General features: G+C 41.8%; 3 protein-coding genes across 3 annotated transcripts; all 3 read right to left on the bottom strand.

Annotated features, from left to right (window-relative positions):
- Positions 1-5140: 5140 nt before the first annotated feature.
- Positions 5141-6022, bottom strand: LOC310996217 (lysophosphatidic acid receptor 6-like; the record flags this gene model as incomplete). The annotated part of the gene is made up of 1 exon (XM_083985600.1): positions 5141-6022. One exon carries the CDS (start codon positions 6020-6022, stop codon positions 5141-5143), a length of 882 nt encoding a protein of 293 aa, XP_083841726.1.
- Positions 6023-8905: 2883 nt separating this feature from the next.
- LOC310996216 (lysophosphatidic acid receptor 4-like) lies at positions 8906-9760 on the bottom strand (the record flags this gene model as incomplete). Its single annotated transcript, XM_083985599.1, has 1 exon — positions 8906-9760. The coding sequence occupies one exon, from the start codon at positions 9758-9760 to the stop codon at positions 8906-8908; it is 855 nt and encodes a 284-aa protein (XP_083841725.1).
- Positions 9761-12440: 2680 nt separating this feature from the next.
- On the bottom strand, positions 12441-20753 carry LOC310995312 (lysophosphatidic acid receptor 6-like). The gene is made up of 2 exons (XM_083984326.1): positions 20406-20753; positions 12441-13037 (listed from the first exon to the last, which is right to left on the bottom strand). Exons 1-2 carry the CDS (start codon positions 20714-20716, stop codon positions 12461-12463), a joined length of 888 nt encoding a protein of 295 aa, XP_083840452.1. The 5' UTR covers positions 20717-20753; the 3' UTR covers positions 12441-12460.
- Positions 20754-21476: the final 723 nt, after the last annotated feature.

Here is a 21476-nt window from a genome sequence, read left to right as displayed (position 1 = left end):
GTCTTCGAACCTCTGACTTTAATTCTTGATGAATGAAAACATGAGTCCGTCTTGCGCCGGTCAAAGAATTTCACGGTGCGCGCGGAGACTCATAAATGTAGTGTGAAAACGCTTCGCTTTTCCAAAACTCCTCGTTGTCCCTTTAACAGCTAAATGCATTGAAAGGGATAGTTCTATATTTTGGCAAATTTGCCTACTGCCATGATCCTTATAGTCATAGGAGTAAGTTCATACCTTTAATTATCTGTGCATGTTGTTTTTTTTGTTTTGTTTTTTTGCGTTACAGAAGATAATTTTATTTTTAAATTAACACAGATATGCAGAATCAGAAGCAGTGTTTCTGGCCTATTTACAAATTAAATCAATTACTGGTGTAACCCTGTTAAAAATCCTTACTCACAAAATAAATAATAGGTATAATTCATGGGTTAAAAAGGTTCATATTGGGTTGAAACTGTTATTAAAATGTAATACAAATGTAAAAGGAATATTTCATAAAGGTTAAAATAGTTTGGTAAAAGAGTAAGGTGTAATAAATAAGGAAGGGGTGATTGAGAAGAAGTGTGATCCTAGGTCATTTACTGGTTGTGATTGACAGGTGTAGACCGGAAGTGAGCAAGTGCGAGAGTGTGTGTTTCTGGAAAAAACTTGACAGAGAAAAAAAGGGGGACAACGACGAAAAAAGGCACAACGGAGACGCATGGCTGCGAGAGTGAAATTCTACAGAGATAGTTAAAGCAGAAGTGAGTGATATATTTGTGTTAATATAAGTCTTAAATAGTTATATCTTCTGACAGCAATCACTTACATAGAGTGTTTGGACTGAAACACGGGTCTCTCAGTCCCTCTGCTCTGCTCTGAGCCGAAGAGAAAACATTTATCGTATCCTACAGTTTTTATCCAATGAGGAGAGAGAACGGCATGCAGGGCTGTGTGTGCAGCCAAGGAACGCCGTGAATGTGGTGACCATAGACTGTAAAAAGAATGGACGTAGCGTCCGTGACGTCACCCATTGGTTTGGGGGAGTCTGTTTTGTGCCGCTACTACGGGGGTTTGAGCCGCGCCATGTTGGATTCTACATGCCATATTTGGAGCGGTGCGGCCGTTGGCCGGCCGAGAGCCCGCCCACTGGCCTCGTAGCAGCGGTCGCCGGACCTGTCACTCAACGGTTCTGCGCCCTAATTGGCCAGAACTTTAAACCTAATAATAGTAAAACAGTAGAGTTTAAAAAAAATTCACCCCCCTCAGAGTGTGTGCGGGGGTAGAAACTATCGGTTGAGACCAAAAAAATGAAATGTACCAGGCTGTAAATATGTTTTTTTAAGCTGTAAAATCGGCTATTTTAACATGGGGCTCAATTGGAGTTGCTCCCTTCTGGAGCCAGCCCCCAGCGACAGCCGAGGGGATTGCAGCTTTTTGAACGCGGAAGTGAGCTTCACTCCTCAGACCGACAACTGCCCCCTTGGTGGTGACGTAGCGACGAGGACTGTTATGGTGCGTTCAAGGAAACTCGTATTTTTCCGACCGTGAAGTGGTACCAGTTCGATCTGGTACGAGTTCACCGGTCGGAAGTTACGAGTGGCCGTTATAGTGACTTTCACAGGTAAAACAGGTCGGAAAAACACGAGTGGGTTGCCTGAAACGCTACAAAGTCGTAAGTTGTGACTTGAAGCTGTAATTTACGATTTCAAAAGCCTGCCTGGAACGCAGCATTAGCGAAAATGACCGGATCACTCACTTCTGCTTTAAGTGTGTAGTTTTCCGTGTCTAGAGACTGTCTGCTCGACAGTCAGAACCCAGACATTGGAGTAACTGTTTATAGTGTTCAGCTCGAGAAGTTTCAGCTCGTCATAGCTACAACTTTTTCATCAAAAGGATACATTTTTCAAAAATAATACATCCACGGGGCCTTTAGAGGGGTAGCCTACAGAATGAAAGTATTGCTTTTCCATACAAATTTTTTTAGTCTGAATTATTATTTTTAATTTTTTTGACGGGCTCGACAACTGACTTTCTGTCAACGTTCTGTTTACATTCGTACCTGCCCGTAGCCGACACGTGGCTCGTTCTCCGCTGTTTTCCTGCTTCCTCCCCGGAGGCTCTGAGCGCATGTTTGGTTTTCAGCAGCGATGTGGAAGGCAGAGAGCCTCCACTCTCCCTGTAACAAGCTACATGTCATTTATTATGCTGTTAATGACAGTAAAAATGAAACATAAGGTAAATATCCTGCTTAGTTCTCCTCCTCTGCTGTCCTCTGATCAGAGCGGAGTCCCTAGCAACGGCCCGTTTTCCCTAGCAACGGTCTGGTAATCGACTGCTGGAATTCTTTTTCTGTTGTTGTTCTTGTAATTCTACATAGTCAACCTTTAAACTTGTAGCTATCACCTTTAGTGTGTAGTTTTCCGTGTCTAGAGACTGTCTGCTCGACAGTCAGAACCCAGACATTGGAGTACTGTTTGGTGTTCAGCTCGAGAAGTTTCAGCTCGAAGCTACTGAGCTAACTGTGTTGTTAGCATTCGCTATCAAAGCGAACGGACCATGGATGTATTATATTAACATACATGGATGTATTATATTAAGGAACGGACCGTGAGGAGCTAAACCAGCTTCTGACATCGGCTGTGCCTGTGCCTTGTGGTCTCACCGCGGGAGCATGAGGATTCGGCTCGGCCGCTGCCAGTGTGTGTGACTCGTCATCGCCGGTGGACATCGTCCCCATCGCTTGTCTCCAGTCGACCCGCCTTGTCGCCTGCCGGACTCGGGCCGGGCAAACAGCTGTTCTCTGGATCGGAGGTAAGACTTTTCCTTAACTGTTCCTGGATCATTGGAAATAAAGGTGGATTTCCTCGCACTCAAAAGTCACCATATCAGGCCTGCAACGGGGTTATTTTCATTTTGCCCGGCTGTGTGTCCCGGCCCAAGCCTCCATGGGGCCCTAAGCAAAATCTTTATTTTGGTGCCCTCTATTACTGCCAATGATACTATTTCACTTTTCTAATCTGTCATTATGAATCATCATATCCTGGCAGATTTTACCCATCTATGGTTTTTATTCTGAAATGGCACCAAATTCAGCTGAAAGTGCAGCCTGCAGTTGATTTACATTTAGTATTTACTATAAATTGATATAGTACTGGGATACTGAATGTCACCTAAAGGTCGGCTAAAAGTTACAAAATAAACCAAAAGACAATGCATTTACTGTAAACACATCATCTGCTCTTTAAATTTGGTTTTTTTTTCAACAGCAAAGTGCAACAACAATTTTAAATGTAACAACAGTTTCTCCAAGGGTCGACAGAAGTTACGCACTACAATTTAAAAAAATTACTTGCCCTTTGGGGGCCCCAAGCAGGTGCTTAGTTCGCTTATGCCTTGGGCCAGCTCTGTGTGTATGTGTGTGTGTGAGTGTGGGCCCACTGAGTCCTGTTTGAGTTTATTACTGAAAGTAACCATTTGAGTAACTTGAAGGTATTTTTGCAACTTAAAGGGGTATTCCTAAAACTTTAAGAGTAGTTTATTGAAACTTAAAGGAGTATTCTATATATTTTTGGGAAACTTAAAAGTGTTCTATTCAACTGAAAAGGTACTCTCTGGTAGTTTGGTTAATTTTATAACTGACAGTGAATCAGATTCTTTCATGGTTTATTTGAAACATAAATTTCAGTAAAAGTGTATTGCTGTTTGTTTGAATACATTTTAAGTAAGTCATTGATTTGTTTATTTATCTAAAAAAGAGTCTTGTGCTATTTCTTTTCCAGAGTTAAAAGTTTAATTCATATAGGTGTATCAGTGAGTGTGCTTTTAAAACGAAATCCAAATTACCTTTAAAAAATAGTTGTAAATCAGGGTTAAAATTAGAACAGATGAACCCAGAAGCCTGCCCTTAGTAAAAGGTCTATTGAGGGGAGTGCTACATTGGCAAATTTACCCTCGCACATAAAACAGAACTAGATAATAACTTAATGTCAGCCATTACAAAAAGAGGCACAACTTCGAGTATTTATATGATTTTGTTACTTGCCTCACCTAATCCATTTATATCCACTCAACAGGCGTGGGAGAAGGATCTTAATGTGTCACTGACTCCAGAACAGTGGAATGCTATGGAAGAAGGGTATTGTGTCATCCAGGTGTGTTCGGTACAGGATCATACAATTTAGGATACTATACTATCTCGTATATCTCGTATATCCAAAATAAATAAAGATCTGTCAGATCAATGCTGGCATAACTGTGGGGGGCATGGATCATTAGTACATCTTTTATGGGACTGCCCGGCAGTCAAAACATTCTGGCTTGGCATAACAATGGTGCTAACAGATATGTTTAAGGTTCATGTACCTGTCTGTCCCATCACATGCCTTCTTGGACAATCACTGGAACATGTCAAATCAAGCTCTACACTTGTGAATTTAGGCTTTCTCTCTGCAAAGTGAATTATCCTTATGAATTGGAAGCAACACAAACCCTCATGTTTGCATTATCGGAATGGATTAGAGACTATCTGGACCTGCTAAGCATGGAACGCGCCTCCAACTTGCTCTTTGACTATGACACGAACACTCAAGGACACTGGGACATTGCACGGATATTCATGGAAAAAGAGCAGCACTACTCCAATATGCTTTTGTAAAGTTGTCTATATTGTCCTGCAACCTATGTTTTTCTTTTGTTATTAATATTAAGTCAAACGCTACAATGTAATACATCAGCGTGTGAGTGTTGTGGTGTCTGGGTGTGTGTATGCATGTGTGCCTCTGGGTGTGCTGTGAAGTGTGTGTGTGTGTGTGTGTGTGCATTGGTGAGAGGTATGGTTGGATATGTACATTGCAGTGCCATGCAGCAGACTTGTCATTCCTTTTGCCTTGTTTTATTATGATGTTGAAAATTAATAAAAAAAATATATTAAACTTTTTTTTTTTACACAGATACTTACACATACGTACTTATACCCACACACAAATATATTCCAAATAATAATAATAGTAGCCTACTATAAAGAAAAAACAACCAAAACAAAACAAAAAGAACAAAACAAAATGGCGGCGAAGAATATCACTACATTTAAATTTTTTTAAGACGTTAGTTTAGGCGGCAGCTCTTTGTTGTTCAGGCGGCCGCCTTAACAGGAAAGCTGCTATCGTTCTCCTGGACGATCCAAGTCGTGTTTTTTCTTCCAGAAGGAGTCCAAAGAAAAGTAATACAGAAGTGGATCCAGGCAGCAGTTAAAAGTTGCAAGACATGTTAAAGGTGTGATCGCAGCTTTGCATTTTAGAATCAGAGCGATCGTCAGAGGTAAGAAACATATGATGAACACAACCAAGTTCATGACAAAAATCAGCATGACGTTCACCTTGTTGTTGACTCTTGCAGATTCATTCAGGTGTCTGCGTAGAGTCCAAGACACCAGAGCAGTGCACACGATGTTGACGGCCAGCATGATGAACATGAACCCGGCCAGAAAGTTAACAAATACAGGTAACTCAGAGTGAAGAAAGTGACCAAGCTCAAAACAGATGGATTTGTGTTCTGGTTTCATTAAAACCTCTGAAAGGTGCAAACTCTCTGGGATGCTCACCACAACCGCGAACAACCAAGTGAACATAACAGCTTTCCAGGCGTTGGGCGAGGTCCGTAGGTGCCGTGACCTCAGAGGATAAACCACAGCCAGCAGCCGGTCCATGCTGATGAAGGTGATGAAGATGGAGCTGGAGCGGATGTTGTTGCAAAAGAATACTGAGATTATGTTGCATGCCACACTTCCCAGCGGCCAGGTGCCCGTGGCGTAAAAGTAGATCCTCGTGGGCAGGGAGATGGCGAGCAGCAGGTCTGCGAGTGCCAGGTTGGCCATGAAGACGGCACTGGGGCTATTGAGGCTGTGGCGGCGGAGCAGGATCCACAGTGACACGGCGTTAAGAGGCAGACCCACGGTCAGGATGCCGCCGAAGAGCACAGCGTAAACAGGCTCTGCAGTGACGTTCATGTTCATGCTCATGTTCATGTTCATGTTCATGCTCATGTTCAAGTCTGTCCGATGAGTGGAGCAATGTTTCTGTGTGCTGCTTTAAAAATCCTGCTGTCAACACACTAAACATTTGTTCCTCCTTCTCGTCTTTATCAGTGTGATGTGTCACATGTTTAAAATGAAGGTGCAGCTTGATAAAAAAAATGCAACAGGAAACTTTGCACTCAGCTCAAGACAGGAAATGTGGTTAGTGTGACGACCACTTCACTCTTTACCTTGCGTGGGAAATTATGTATTAGGCTCAGATGTCGAAATGATCAGTAAAATATTGGGTTTCTGGTGATTAACCTATTTGTTTTTTTATGAATTTATTTTTGTTGATTGATTATAGGCTGCTAAAACCACATGGAACATTTTCAGTAGGGTGTTACGCTTGGGGTTAAGGGGTTAAAGCAACATTGCACAAATAATGTTTCCAGACTCATTGCAATGGTAGAAAAATGGTTAATGGGATGAATGGTGCTGCCGCTGTAGCCTGAGCTATGCTATTTCTTTGCCAGAGTTAAAAGTTCAATTCACATAGGTGTATCAGTGAGTGTGCATTTAAAACGAAATCCAAATTACCTTTAAAAAAATAGTTGTAAATCAGGGTTAAAATTAGAACAGATGAACCCAGAAGCCTGCCCTTAGTAAAAGGTCTATTGAAGGGAGTGCTACACGGGCAAATTTACCCTTGCACATAAAACAGAACTAGATAATAACTTCATGTCAGCCATTACAAAAAGAGGCACAACTTCGAGTATTTATACGATTGTGTTACTTGCCTCACCTAATCCATTTATATCCACTCAACAGGCATGGGAGAAGGATCTTGGTGTGTCACTGACTCCAGAACAGTGGAATGCTATATGGAAGAACGGTATTGTATCATCCAGCTGTGTTCGGTACAGGATCATACAATTTAAGATACTATGTAGAGCTTATATGACACCTTCTCGTATATCCAAAATAAATAAAGATCTGTCAGATCAATGCTGGCATAACTGTGGGGGGCATGGATCATTATTAAATCTTTTATGGGACTGCCCGGCAGTCAAAACATTCTGGCTTGGCATAACAATGGTGCTAACAGATAAGTTTAAGGGTCATGTACCTGTCTGTCCCATCACATGCCTTCTTGGACAATCACTGGAACATGTCAAATCAAGCTCTACACTTGTGAATTTAGGCTTTCTCTCTGCAAAGTGAATTATCCTTATGAATTGGAAGCTACACAAACCCTCATGTTTGCATTATCGGAATGGATTAGAGACTATCTGGACCAGTAAGCATGGAACGCGCCTCCAACTTGCTCTTTGACTATGACACGAACACTCAAGGACACTGGGACATTGCACGGATATTCATGGAAAAAGAGCAGCACTACTACAATTTTGCTTTTGTAAAGTTGTCTATATTGTCCTGCAACCTATGTTTTTCTTTTGTTATTAATATTAAGTCAAACGCTACAACCCCCCCCCCCCCCCTTTTTTTGTTTTTGTTTTGTTTTGTTTTGTAACTACGTGAGTGTTGTGGTGTCTGGGTGTGTGTATGCATGTGTGCCTCTGGGTGTGCTGTGAAGTGTGTGTGTGTGTGTGTGTGTGCGTGCGTGCGTGCGTGTGTGTGTGTGTGTGTGTGTGTGTGTGTGCGTGCATTGGTGAGAGGTATGGTTGGATATGTACATTGCAGTGCAATGCAGCAGACTTGTCATTCCTTTTGCCTTGTTTTATTATGATGTTGAAAATTAATAAAAAAATATATTAAAACATTTTTTTTACACAGATACTTACACATACGTACTTATACCCACACACAAATATATTCCAAATAATAATAATAGTAGCCTACTATAAAGAAAAAACAATCAAAACAAAACAAAACTACAAACAGAAAAACAAAGCACAAGCAGACAAACAAATAGCACGGTTCCAGTCCCTTCCAAACCCCCACCCCTCCACTCCATAAATGGTTTCAGTCACTATAACTACAAACCTCAAAAGAAATATCAAAAGGACAAAAACATGTACATCACAACGACATCAAATAATTTTCCATTGGAGCCCAAATTTCAACATAACCCATGTCATTATTTTCCAGCCTAAAGGCCACTTTCCCTAAATGCATGTTGTTCGGAGATCCGCGGGGCAGAGACAGGAGCTGCTCAGTGAACACGTAACGGTACAGGTCCCCTGTCCCTCATCAAACTCATCAAATACACAATCCAACAACTCCAAAACGCTCTTGTGGACAAGTTGTAACCTGCACATTCACCATGTTATGAGATAATCATGTATAATTCTGTAACATTACGACACATTGAGCAAATACTCAGAACTACTTGCACTTTTGAAATCACTCCGCCCAGCAGCCGTGTCTGGAATGTAGTTCCGGCTTTACATTTGCCTCAAAAACAACTCTGTCTCGTAATGTTACATGATGATTTCATAGCGTGGTGAATGTGCAGGTCACAATTTATCCACAAGAGTGTTTTGGAGTTGTTGGATTGTGATAATGAACGTACCCCTGTGAGATTATGGCAATAGGCGAATTTGTCAAAATGTTGAATTATCCCTTCCATAACAAGACGATGTGTTGTGGAAAGTGGATGTAGAATAATGAAACGATCCAACTTTCAATCTGTAGCCAACTATCTGATCACACAATCAAACTTCTTAGTAAACAGGCACAAAACCAAAGAGATGAAGATCAAAATCAACTTTCATTATGAGTCACGAGAGGACCTTAAACCTCCTCAGTCTTGTTGACTCACATGAACAAGTCTTTACTCACATGAACAAGTCTTTACTCACATGAACAAGCCTTTACTCTGTCTCTTTTACTAAGTTTCACAGACAATCTGGTGCCATATCTTGTGAAAATATGAAAACTGTGTGTTGTCTATTGTTCTCCTGGACGATCCAAGTCGTGTTTTTTCTTCCAGAAGGAGTCCAAAGAAAAGTAATACAGAAGTGGATCCAGGCAGCAGTTAAAAGTTGCAAGACATGTTAAAGGTGTGATGTCAATTTCTGATTTTAGAATCAGACCGATCATCAGAGGTAAAAAACATACGATGAACACAACCAAGTTCATGACAAAGATCAGCATGACGTTCACCTTGTTGTTGACTCTTGCAGATTCATTCAGGTGTCTGCGTAGAGTCCAAGACACCAGAGCAGTGCACACGATGTTGACGGCCAGCATGATGAACATTAACACCACCAGAAAGACAGCAATTGGAGGTTCCTTACTAGAGTGACCAAGCTCAAAACAGACCGATTTGTGTTCTGGTTTCATTAAAACCTTTGAAAGTTGCAAACTCTCTGGGATGCTCACCACAACCGCGAACAACCAAGTGAGCATAACAGCTTTCCAGGCGTTGGTCGAGGTCCGTAGGTGCCGTGACCTCAGAGGATAAACCACAGCCAGCAGCCGGTCCATGCTGATGAAGGTGATGAAGATGGAGCTGCAGCGGATGTTGCTGCGAAAGAATACTGAGATTATGTTGCATGCCATACTTCCCAGTGGCCAGGTGCCCGTGACGTAAAAGTAGACCCTCGTGGGCAGGGAGATGGCGAGCAGCAGGTCTGCGAGTGCCAGGTTGGCCATGAAGACGGCACTGGGGCTATTGAGGCTGTGGCGGCGGAGCAGGATCCACAGTGACACGGCGTTAAGAGGCAGACCCACGGTCAGGGTGCCACCGAAGAGCACAGCGTAAACAGGCTCTGGCTCTGGCTCACTTTCAGTGACATTCATGTTCACGTCTGTCCGATGAGTGGAGCAATGTTTCTGTGTGCTGCTTTAAAAATCCTGCTGTCAACACTAAACATTTGTTCCTCCTTCTCGTCTTTATCAGTGTGATGTGTCACATGTTTAAAATGAAGGTGCAGCTTGATAAAAAAAATGCAACAGGAAACTTTGCACTCAGCTCAAGACAGGGAGTGTGGTTAGTGTGACGACCACTTCACTCTTTACCTTGCGTGGGAAATTATGTATTAGGCCAAATTCAGATGTCGAAATGATCAGTAAAATATTGGGTTTCTGGTGATTAACTTATTTGTTTTTTTATAAATTTATTTTTGTTGATTGATTATAGGCTGCTAAAACCACATGGAACATTTTCAGTAGGGTGTTACGCTTGGGGTTAAGGGGTTAAAGCAACATTGCACAAATAATGTTTCCAGACTCATTGCAATGGTAGAAAAATGGTTAATGGGATGAATGGTGCTGCCGCTGTAGCCTGAGCTATGCTATTTCTTTGCCAGAGTTAAAAGTTCAATTCACATAGGTGTATCAGTGAGTGTGCATTTAAAACGAAATCCAAATTACCTTTAAAAAATTACTTGTAAATCAGGGATAAAATTAGAACAGATGAACCCAGAAGCCTGCCCTTAGTAAAAGGTCTATTGAAGGGAGTGCTACACGGACAAATTTACCCTTGCACATAAAACAGAACTAGATAATAACTTAATGTCAGCCATTACAAAAAGAGGCACAACTTCGAGTATTTATACGATTTTGTTACTTGCCTCACCTAATCCATTTATATCCACTCAACAGGCATGGGAGAAGGATCTTGGTGTGTCACTGACTCCAGAACAGTGGAATGCTATATGGAAGAACGGCATTGTGTCATCCAGGTGTGTTCGGTACAGGATCATACAATTTAAGATACTATGTAGAGCTTGACACCTTCTCGTATATCCAAAATAAATAAAGATCTGTCAGATCAATGCTGGCATAACTGTGGGGGGCATGGATTTAGGAATTTAGGCTTTCTCTCTGCAAAGTGAATTATCCTTATGAACTGGAAGCAACACAAACCCTCATGTTTGCATTATCGGAATGGATTAGAGACTATCTGGACCTGCTAAGCATGGAACGCGCCTCCAACTTGCTCTTTGACTATGACACGAACACTCAAGGACACTGGGACATTGCACGGACATTAATGGAAAAAGAGCAGCACTACTACAATTTTGCTTTTGTAAAGTTGTCTATATTGTCCTGCAACCTATGTTTTTCTTTTGTTATTAATATTAAGTCAAACGCTACAATGTAATACATCAGCGTATAACCCCCCCCCCTTTTGTTTTTGGTTTTGTTTTGTTTTGTTTTGTAACTACGTGAGTGTGTGAGTGTTGTGGTGTCTGGGTGTGTGTATGCATGTGTGCCTCTGGGTGTGCTGTGAAGTGTGTGCGTGTGTGTGTGTGCGTGCATTGGTGAGAGGTATGGTTGGATATGTACATTGCAGTGCCATGCAGCAGACTTGTCATTCCTTTTGCCTTGTTTTATTATGATGTTGAAAATCAATAAAAAAAAAAAATATATATATATATATATTAAAAAAAATTAACACAGATACATACACATACGTACTTATACCCACACACAAATATATTCCAAATAATAATAATAGTAGCCTACTATAAAGAAAAAACAATCAAAACAAAACAAAACTACAAACAGAAAACCAAAGCACAAGCAGACAAACAAATAGCACGGTTCCCGTCCCTTCCAAACCCCCACCCCTCCACTCCTTAAATGGTTTCACTCACTATAACTACAAACCTCAAAAGAAATATCAAAAGGACAAAAACATGTACATCACAATGACATCAAATAATTTCCATTGGAGCCCACATTTCAACATAACCCATGTCATTATTTTCCAGCCTAAAGGCCACTTTCCCTGAATGCATGTTGTTCTGAGATCCGCGGGGCAGAGACAGGAGCTGCTCAGTGAACACGTAACGGTACAGGTCCCCTGTCCCTCATCAAACTCATCAAATACACAATCCAACAACTCCAAAACACTCTTGTGGACAAGTTGTAACCTGCACGTTCACCACGTTATGAGATAATCATGTATAATTCTGTAACATTACAACACATGGAGCAAATACTCAGAACTACTTGCACTTTTGAAATCACTCCGCCCAGCAGCCGTGTCTGGAATGTAGTTCCGGCTTTACATTTGCCTCGAAAACAACTCTGTCTCGTAATGTTACATGATGATTTCATAGCGTGGTGAATGTGCAGGTCACAATTTATCCACAAGAGTGTTTTGGAGTTGTTGGATTGTGATAATGAACGTACCCCTGTGAGATTATGGCAATAGGCGAATTTGTCAAAATGTTGAATTATCCCTTCCATAACAAGACGATGTGTTGTGGAAAGTGGATGTGGAATAATGAAACGATCCAACTTTCAATCTGTAGCCAACTATCTGATCACACAATCAAACTTCTTAGTAAACAGGCACAAAACCAAAGAGATGAAGATCAAAATCAACTTTCATTATGAGTCACGAGAGGACCTTAAACCTCCTCAGTCTTGTTGACTCACATGAACAAGTCTTTACTCACATGAACAAGCCTTTACTCTGTCTCTTTTACTAAGTTTCACAGACAATCTGGTGCCATATCTCGTGAAAATATGAAAACTGTGTGTTGTCTATCGTTCTCCTGGACGATCCAAGTCGTGTTTTTTCTTCCAGAAGGCGTCCAAAGAAAAGTAATACAGAAGTGGATCCAGGCAGCAGTTCAAAGTTGCAAGACATGTTAAAGGTGTGATCGCATTTCCGCAATTTAGAATCAGACCGATCGTCAGAGGTAAGAAACATACATTGAACACAACCAAGTTCATGACAAAGATCAGCATGACGTTCACCTTGTTGTTGACTCTTGCAGATTCATTCAGGTGTCTGCGTAGAGTCCAAGACACCAGAGCAGTGCACACGATGTTGACGGCCAGCATGGTGAGCATTAACACCATCAGAAAGAAAGCAAATAACCTGTCAGCTAACTCAGAGTGAAGAAAGTGTTCAAGCTCAAAACAGACCGATTTGTGTTCTGGTTTCATTAAAACCTTTGAAAGTTGCAAACTCTCTGGGATGCTCACCACAACCACGAACAACCAAGTGAGCATAACAGCTTTCCAGGCGTTGGTCGAGGTCCGTAGGTGCCGTGACCTCAGAGGATAAACCACAGCCAGCAGCCGGTCCATGCTGATGAAGGTAATGAAGATGGAGCTGCAGCGGATGTTGTTACAAAGGAGCATTGTGGTCATGATACATGCCACATTTCCCAGCGGCCAGGTGCCCGTGGCGTAAAAGTAGACCCTCGTGGGAAGGGAGATGGCGAGCAGCAGGTCTGCGAGTGCCAGGTTGGCCATGAAGATGGCGCTGGGGCTATTGAGGCTGTGGCGGCGGAGCAGGATCCACAGTGACACGGCGTTAAGAGGCAGACCCACGGTCAGGATGCCGCCGAAGAGCACAGCGTAAACAGGCTCTGCAGTGACGTTCATGTTCATGCTCATGCTCATGTTCATGTTCATGCTCATGTTCAAGTCTGTCCGATGAGTGGAGCAATGTTTCTGTGTGCTGCTTTAAAAATCCTGCTGTCAACACTAAACATTTGCTCCTCCTTCTCGTCTTTATTAGTGTGAGGTGTCACATGTTTAAAAAGCTTGATAAAAAATACAACAGGAAACTTTGCACTCAGCTCAAGACAGGAAATGTGGTTAGTGTGACGATCACATCACTCTTTACCTTGCGTGGGACATTATAGGCCTAATTCAGATGTCAAAATGATCAGTAAAATATTGGGTTTCTGGTAAATAACTTATTTGTTTTTTTATGAATTTATTTTTTGTTGATTGATTATAGGCTGCTAAAACCACATGGAAAATTTTCAGTAGGATGTTAGGGTTAGGGGGTTTATCGGCCTTAAAATAATGTTTCCAGACTCATTGCAATGGTAGATAGATCATTTTATTTTTAAATCAACACAGATACATACACATACAGTACGTACTTATACCCACACACAAATATATTCCAAATAATAATAATAGTAGCCTACTATAAAGAAAAAACAATCAAAACAAAACAAAACTACAAACAGAAAACCAAAGCACAAGAAGACAAACAAATAGCACGGTTCCCGTCCCTTCCAAACCCCCACCCCTCCACTCCTTAAATGGTTTCAGTCACTATAACTACAAACCTCAAAAGAAATATCAAAAGGACAAAAACATGTACATCACAACGACATCAAATAATTTTCCATTGGAGCCCAAATTTCAACATAACCCATGTCATTATTTTCCAGCCTAAAGGCCACTTTCCCTAAATGCATGTTGTTCTGAGATCCGCGGGGCAGTAACGGTACAGGTCCCCTGTCCCTCATCAAACTCATCAAATACACAATCCAACAACTCCAAACACTCTTGTGGACAAGTTGTGACCTGCACATTCACCACGCTATGAGATAATCATGTATAATTCTGTAACATTACGACACATTGAGCAAATACTCAGAACTACTTGCGCTTTTGAAATCACTCCGCCCAGCAGCCGTGTCTGGAATGTAGTTCCGGCTTTACATTTGCCTCAAAAACAACTCTGTCTCGTAATGTTACATGATGATTTCATAGCGTGGTGAATGTGCAGGTCACAATTTATCCACAAGAGTGTTTTGGAGTTGTTGGATTGTGATAATGAACGTACCCCTGTGAGATTATGGCAATAGGCGAATTTGTCAAAATGTTGAACTATCCCACGATGTGTCGTGGAAAGCGGATGTGGAATAATGAACCAATCCAACTTTCAATCTGTATCATTATGTGATCACACAATCAAACTTCTTAGTAAACAGACACCAAACCAACTAGATAAAGATCAAAATCAACTTTCATTATGAGTCACGAGAGGACCTTAAACCTCCTCAGTTCTTGTTGACTAACATTAACAAGTCTTTACTCACATGACCAAGTCTTTACTCACATGAACAAGCCTTTATTCTGTCTCTTTTACTAAGTTTCACAGACAATCTGTTGCCATATCTCGTGAAAATATGAAAACTGTGTGTTGTCTATCGTTCTCCTGGACGATCCAAGTTGTGTTTTTTCTTCCAGAAGGCATCCAAAGAAAAGTAATACAGAAGTGGATCCAGGCAGCAGTTCACAGTTGCAAGACATGTTAAAGGTGTGATGATTGCAGCTTTGTAATTTATAATCAGAGCGATCCTCAGAGGTAAGAAACATTGCACAAATAATGTTTCCAGACTCATTGCAATGGTAGAAAAATGGTTAATGGGATGAATGGTGCTGCCGCTGTAGCCTGAGCTATGCTATTTCTTTGCCAGAGTTAAAAGTTCAATTCATATAGGTGTATCAGTGAGTGTGCATTTAAAACGAAATCCAAATTACCTTTAAAAAATTACTTGTAAATCAGGGTTAAAATTAGAACAGATGAACCCAGAAGCCTGCCCTTAGTAAAAGGTCTATTAAGGGGAGTGCTACACTGGCAAATTTACCCTCGCACATAAAACAGAACTAGATAATAACTTAATGTCAGCCATTACAAAAAGAGGCACAACTTCGAGTATTTATACGATTTTGTTATTTGCCTCACCTAATCCATTTATATCCACTCAACAGGCATGGGAGAAGGATCTTGGTGTGTCAGTCAGTACGTTTACATGACAGTTGAAAAAAACGAATTATTGCCTTAATCCGACTATAACTGGACAACTGAAGTGCATGTAAACACCTTAGTCCGACTGAAATCGGAGTTAAGACACCCAGATAATGCGATTGGAATTCGATTTTCTCCGTCATGTATACACCTTAGTCGGAGTATACAGTAACTGGACAATTCATGTGCGTGTGGCAAGGTGAAGAGGACCCGGGGGGGGATTGAACCCACACCTCCCGGGTAAGAGTCATGCGCGCTTGCCAGTCACCCAAAGGTACATCCTCTTGGCCAAGTAGCCAGGGCACATGATCAACTGGAGGCATAGTGACAGGACCACCACTGTCACGCACATGCTCCACAACAGTAGAGACGGCACAAAGTGGAGCAGAGAAGCCGCCCGAACCCAGCAAAGTAAAGAAAAAAAACCCAACAACAGCGCTGATTCAATGCATGCGCAACCAGCAAGAGTGTTTTATTTAAAAAAAAAAAAAAAGAGAGAGAGAGAGAGAGAGAGAGAGAGAAAGGAAGCCCGTATCCTATTCTCAGCGCGCATCCAGCCCAGACTGGCGCGTCAGGTCGGGAACTGCAGTTGAGAATTTATTATTAAGCTACTAAGTTGTTTATATTCAGTTTTTTTACGAGGTGACAGAAAAATCAACAGGACAGGCGGCGTATTAACCCGCTGAAACGACGGGTGACGCCGCACGAGGGGGCGGACCCCGTCAGTTATTCGGTTTTCTCAGTTGCATGTAAATTGAGACAAGGACAGAAGTCCGACTTACAATTACAATTATTGTAATAACTCATCTATCAGACGATGTAGACCAAACTTTGTGCAAAATTCTATTTTTGAGTAAATCCGGGATGAAAGTGTGTGTGTTTTTTTTCGCATTGGATAATGCAGGCGCATGGATTATACGTCAGCCTGTACACGATTCACCAGCCACTGATATTGGATTCGTAATCCGTCATTCAAACGTCTGAGACACGCACACACACACGGAGCTCGGGCTCGCCCCAAGCTTTGAATATCCCGCCCGCTCGATAACGACCAATCAAATTCGTTTTCCTTACTCGGGTAAACTCGTGTTGCAGCTTGTGACAACTCGGGGCGACAAACAGGACAAACGGCCATTTCTGTACACCTTTAAGCTCTGCATGTAAACGTACTGACTGACTCCAGAACAGTGGAATGCTATATGGAAGAAGGGTATTGTGTCATCCAGGTGTGTTCGGTACAGGATCATACAATTTAAGATACTATGTAGAGCTTATATGACACCTTCTCGTATATCCAAAATAAATAAAGATCTGTCAGATCAATGCTGGCATAACTGTGGGGGGCATGGATCATTATTACATCTTTTATGGGACTGCCCGGCAGTCAAAACATTCTGGCTTGGCATAACAATGGTGCTAACAGATATGTTTAAGGTTCATGTACCTGTCTGTCCCATCACATGCCTTCTTGGACAATCACTGGAACATGTCAAATCAAGCTCTACACTTATGAATTTAGGCTTTCTCTCTGCAAAGTGAATTATCCTTATGAATTGGAAGCAACACAAACCCTCATGTTTGCATTATTGAAATGGATTAGAGACTATCTGGACCTGCTAAGCATGGAACGCGCCTCCAACTTGCTCTTTGACTATGACACGAACACTCAAGGACACTGGGACATTGCACGGACATTCATGGAAAAAGAGCAGCACTACTCCAATATGCTTTTGTAAAGTTGTCTATATTGTCCTGCAACCTATGTTTTTCTTTTGTTATTAATATTAAGTCAAACGCTACAATGTAATACATCAGCGTATAACCCCCCCCCCCCTTTTTTTTGTTTTTGTTTTGTTTTGTTTTGTTCTGTAACTACGTGAGTGTGTGAGTGTTGTGGTGTCTGTATGCATGTGTGCCTCTGGGTGTGCTGTGAAGTGTGTGTGTGTGTGTGTGTGTGTGTGTGTGTGTGTGTGTGTGTGTGTGTGTGTGTGTGTGTGTGTGTGTGTGTGTGTGTGTGTGTGTGTTTGTGTGTGTGTTTGTGTGTGTGTGTGTGTGTGTGTGTGTGTGCGTGCATTGGTGAGAGGTATGGTTGGATATGTACATTGCAGTGCCATGCAGCAGACTTGTCATTCCTTTTGCCTTGTTTTATTATGATGTTGAAAATCAATAAAAAAATATATTTAAAACATTTTTTTTACACAGATACTTACACATATGTACTTATACCCACACACAAATATATTCCAAATAATAATAATAGTAGCCTACTATAAAGAAAAAACAATCAAAACAAAACAAAACTACAAACAGAAAACCAAAGCACAAGCAGACAAACAAATAGCACGGTTCCCGTCCCTTCCAAACCCCCACCCCTCCACTCCATAAATGGTTTCAGTCACTATAACTACAAACCTCAAAAGAAATTTCCCTAAATGCATGTTGTTCTGAGATCCGCGGGGCAGAGACAGGAGCTGCTCAGTGAACACGTAACGGTACAGATCCCCTGTCCCTCATCAAACTCATCAAGTACACAATCCAACAACTCCAAAACACTCTTGTGGACAAGTTGTAACCTGCACATTCACCACGTTATGAGATAATCATGTATAATTCTGTAACATTACGACACATTGAGCAAATACTCAGAACTACTTGCGCTTTTGAAATCACTCCGCCCAGCAGCCGTGTCTGGAATGTAGTTCCGGCTTTACATTTGCCTCGAAAACAACTCTGTCTCGTAATGTTACATGATGATTTCATAGCGTGGTGAATGTGCAGGTCACAATTTATCCACAAGAGTGTTTTGGAGTTGTTGGATTGTGATAATGAACGTACCCCTGTGAGATTATGGCAATAGGCGAATTTGTCAAAATGTTGAACTATCCCTTCCATAACAAGACGATGTGTTGTGGAAAGCGGATGTGGAATAATGAAACGATCCAAATTTCAATCTGTAGCCAACTATCTGATCACACAATCAAACTTCTTAGTAAACAGGCACAAAACCAAAGAGATGAAGATCAAAATCAACTTTCATTATGAGTCACGAGAGGACCTTAAACCTCCTCAGTTCTTGTTGACTCACATTAACAAGTCTTTACTCTGTCTCTTTTACTAAGTTTCACAGACAATCTGGTGCCATATCTCATGAAAATATGAAAACTGTGTGTTGTCTATCGTTCTCCTGGACGATCCAAGTCATGTTTTTTCTTCCAGAAGGCGTCCAAAGAAAAGTAATACAGAAGTGGATCCAGGCAGCAGTTCAAAGTTGCAAGACATCTTAAAGGTGTGATATCAATTTTTGGTTTTAGTATCAGAGCGATCCTCAGAGGTAAGAAACATACGATGAACACAACCAAGTTCATGACAAAAATCAGCATGACGTTCACCTTGTTGTTGACACTTGCAGAGTCATTCAGGTGTCTGCGTAGAGTCCAAGACACCAGAGCAGTGCACACGATGTTGACGGCCAGCATGGTGAACATTAACACCATCAGAAAGACAGCAAGTACAGGTACAGGTACAGAGCAACGTAAGTGACCAAGCTCAAAACAGGACGATTCGTCTTTCATTAAAAGCTCTGAAAGTTGCAAACTCTCTGGGATGCTCACCACAACCGCGAACAACCAGAGGCGCCGCTTGTGAACAGGCAAGGCAGGCAACTGCTTGGGGCCCCGAGCCATTAGGGGCCCCCCGAGGGTCGGGGCCCGAGGGCAGTTTTATCGACAGAAATATCTCAAAATGCGCTACCCGCAGTGACCGCACCCCCCTCCCCGTATCGTCGTATAGCGTCGATTTGCAATGACATCTCAGTAGGAAACCCCCCTAACGGGGCCCCATGTCATTCTCCGGACCTGATCCCATCTAACGTCAACCTGTATGATGCACCAGCACCTTATCACTGGGTGTTTCTAATGAAGCCGAGGGAAAAAGAAGAGTCCACCTGGGAGCAAGACGTGAAGGAAAAAGAGGCTGAAGTAAAAATGAATGCAAGACAGTGGTGGTAAGTGGAGCAGAGTGTAACGTGAACAGTAAATAACTGTTGAACAAATGCTAATAGTCTAATGTTAGCTTCAGACCAGTGGTGACCAGTTAGCGAGTGGGACTGCACTGGAGTGAGGGACTCGGTGCGTGCGGTTCTGGTGCTCCACTCGGTTACGGTCGTTAAGTGACAACAACAAAAAAAAAAAGAGCAAGGTTAACTTAACGTTATCTGCTGGCCTCCTTGGCAGCAAGTAACAACACTATTAACTTGCTAGCTAGCAGGGTGACATAGTAAAGCTATGTTACTGTATTGAAGTGAGTAGCCTATTATTATTATAATAAAAGTGTAATCTATTGGTGCTATGAAAGCTATGCCCAAGGAAAACATTTAAAAATCACTCTCTTATCTCTCCTCAGGATTATTATTTAGGTTTCTGACAGCAGCAAAACAGAGGGACAAAGTGCTTCCTCCCAGTGCTGACAGTGAAAACTTTAAGTGTATATTGTCATAAAGAATCTTTAGAGGGCATGGCATATATGTTATCAATTAAAGTAAAACTGTCTTTTGTTTTTTTGTCATATCAGTTGAACGTACAGTAGCTACACCTCCAGTGAGACAGCAACACCTGCCCATCATGAAGACGACATGTCACCAGCTTACACCATAACTGGACATTTGGAATAAAAAAAGTTTAAATTTCATACATTTTTTGTTGGTGTTCGATTATTTATAAAATTATGGTGATAAACACTGGTTGGAGGGCCCCCTGGGGATTTTTGCTTAGGGCCCCAGCAGACTCTAAAATCGCCTCTGCGAACAACCAAGTGAACATAACAGCTTTCCAGGCGTTGGGCGAGGTCCGTAGGTGCCGTGACCTCAGAGGATAAACCACAGCCAGCAGCCGGTCCATGCTGATGAAGGTGATGAAGATGGAGCTGCAGCGGATGTTGTTGCGAAAGAGCATTGTGATCATGATTAGTGCTATCTTTCCCAGTGGCCAGGTGCCCGTGGCGTAAAAGTAGACCCTCGTGGGCAGGGAGATGGCGAGCAGCAGGTCTGCGAGTGCCAGGTTGGCCATGAAGACGGCACTGGAGCTATTGAGGCTGTGGCGGCGGAGCAGGATCCACAGTGACACGGCGTTAAGAGGCAGACCCACGGTCAGGATGCCGCCGAAGAGCACAGCGTAAACAGGCTCTGCAGTGACGTTCATGTTCATGCTCATGCTCATGTTCATGTTCATGCTCATGTTCAAGTCTGTCCGATGAGTGGAGCAATGTTTCTGTGTGCTGCTTTAAAAATCCTGCTGTCAACACTAAACATTTGTTCCTCCTTCTCGTCTTTATTAGTGTGAGGTGTCACATGTTTAAAATGAAGGTGCAGCTTGATAAAAAATACAACAGGAAACTTTGCACTCAGCTCAAGACAGGAAATGTGGTTAGTGTGACGACCACTTCACTCTTTACCTTGCGTGGGAAAGTAGACTATGTATTAGGCCTAATTCAGATGTCGAAATGATCAGTAAAATATTGGATTTCTGGTAACTAACTTATTTGTTATTTTCATGAATTTATTTTTGTTGATTGATTATAGGCTGCTAAAACCACATGGAAAATTTTCAGTAGGGTGTTAGGGTTAGGGTTAGAGGGTTTATCGGCCTTAAAATAATGTTTCCAGACTCATTGCAATGGTAGATAGATTAAAAAAAATTTAATTAACACAGATACATACACATATGTACTTACTGTATACCCACACGAATATATTCCAAATAGTAATAATAGTACTTTAAAAAAAACAATCAACACAGAACAAAAACAAAAAACAACAGACAGAAAAACAAAGCACAAGCAGACAAACAAATAGCATGCTTCCAGTCCCTTCCATTCCAATAGGTGAATTTGCACAAATGTTGAACCTTCCCTTTAAATGAACCCCAACTCTTCATTCACCATAATGTGCTGTGGAAAGCGGATGTGGATTAATGAACCGATCAAACTCTGATCACA

The sequence above is a fragment of the Trachurus trachurus genome, assembly GCF_905171665.1.
Source record: "Trachurus trachurus genome assembly, chromosome: 13".
Lineage (NCBI taxonomy): Eukaryota > Metazoa > Chordata > Actinopteri > Carangiformes > Carangidae > Trachurus > Trachurus trachurus.
The sequence above is the reverse complement of the archived record's forward strand: the minus strand, read 5'-3'. Positions and strand labels throughout refer to the sequence as shown.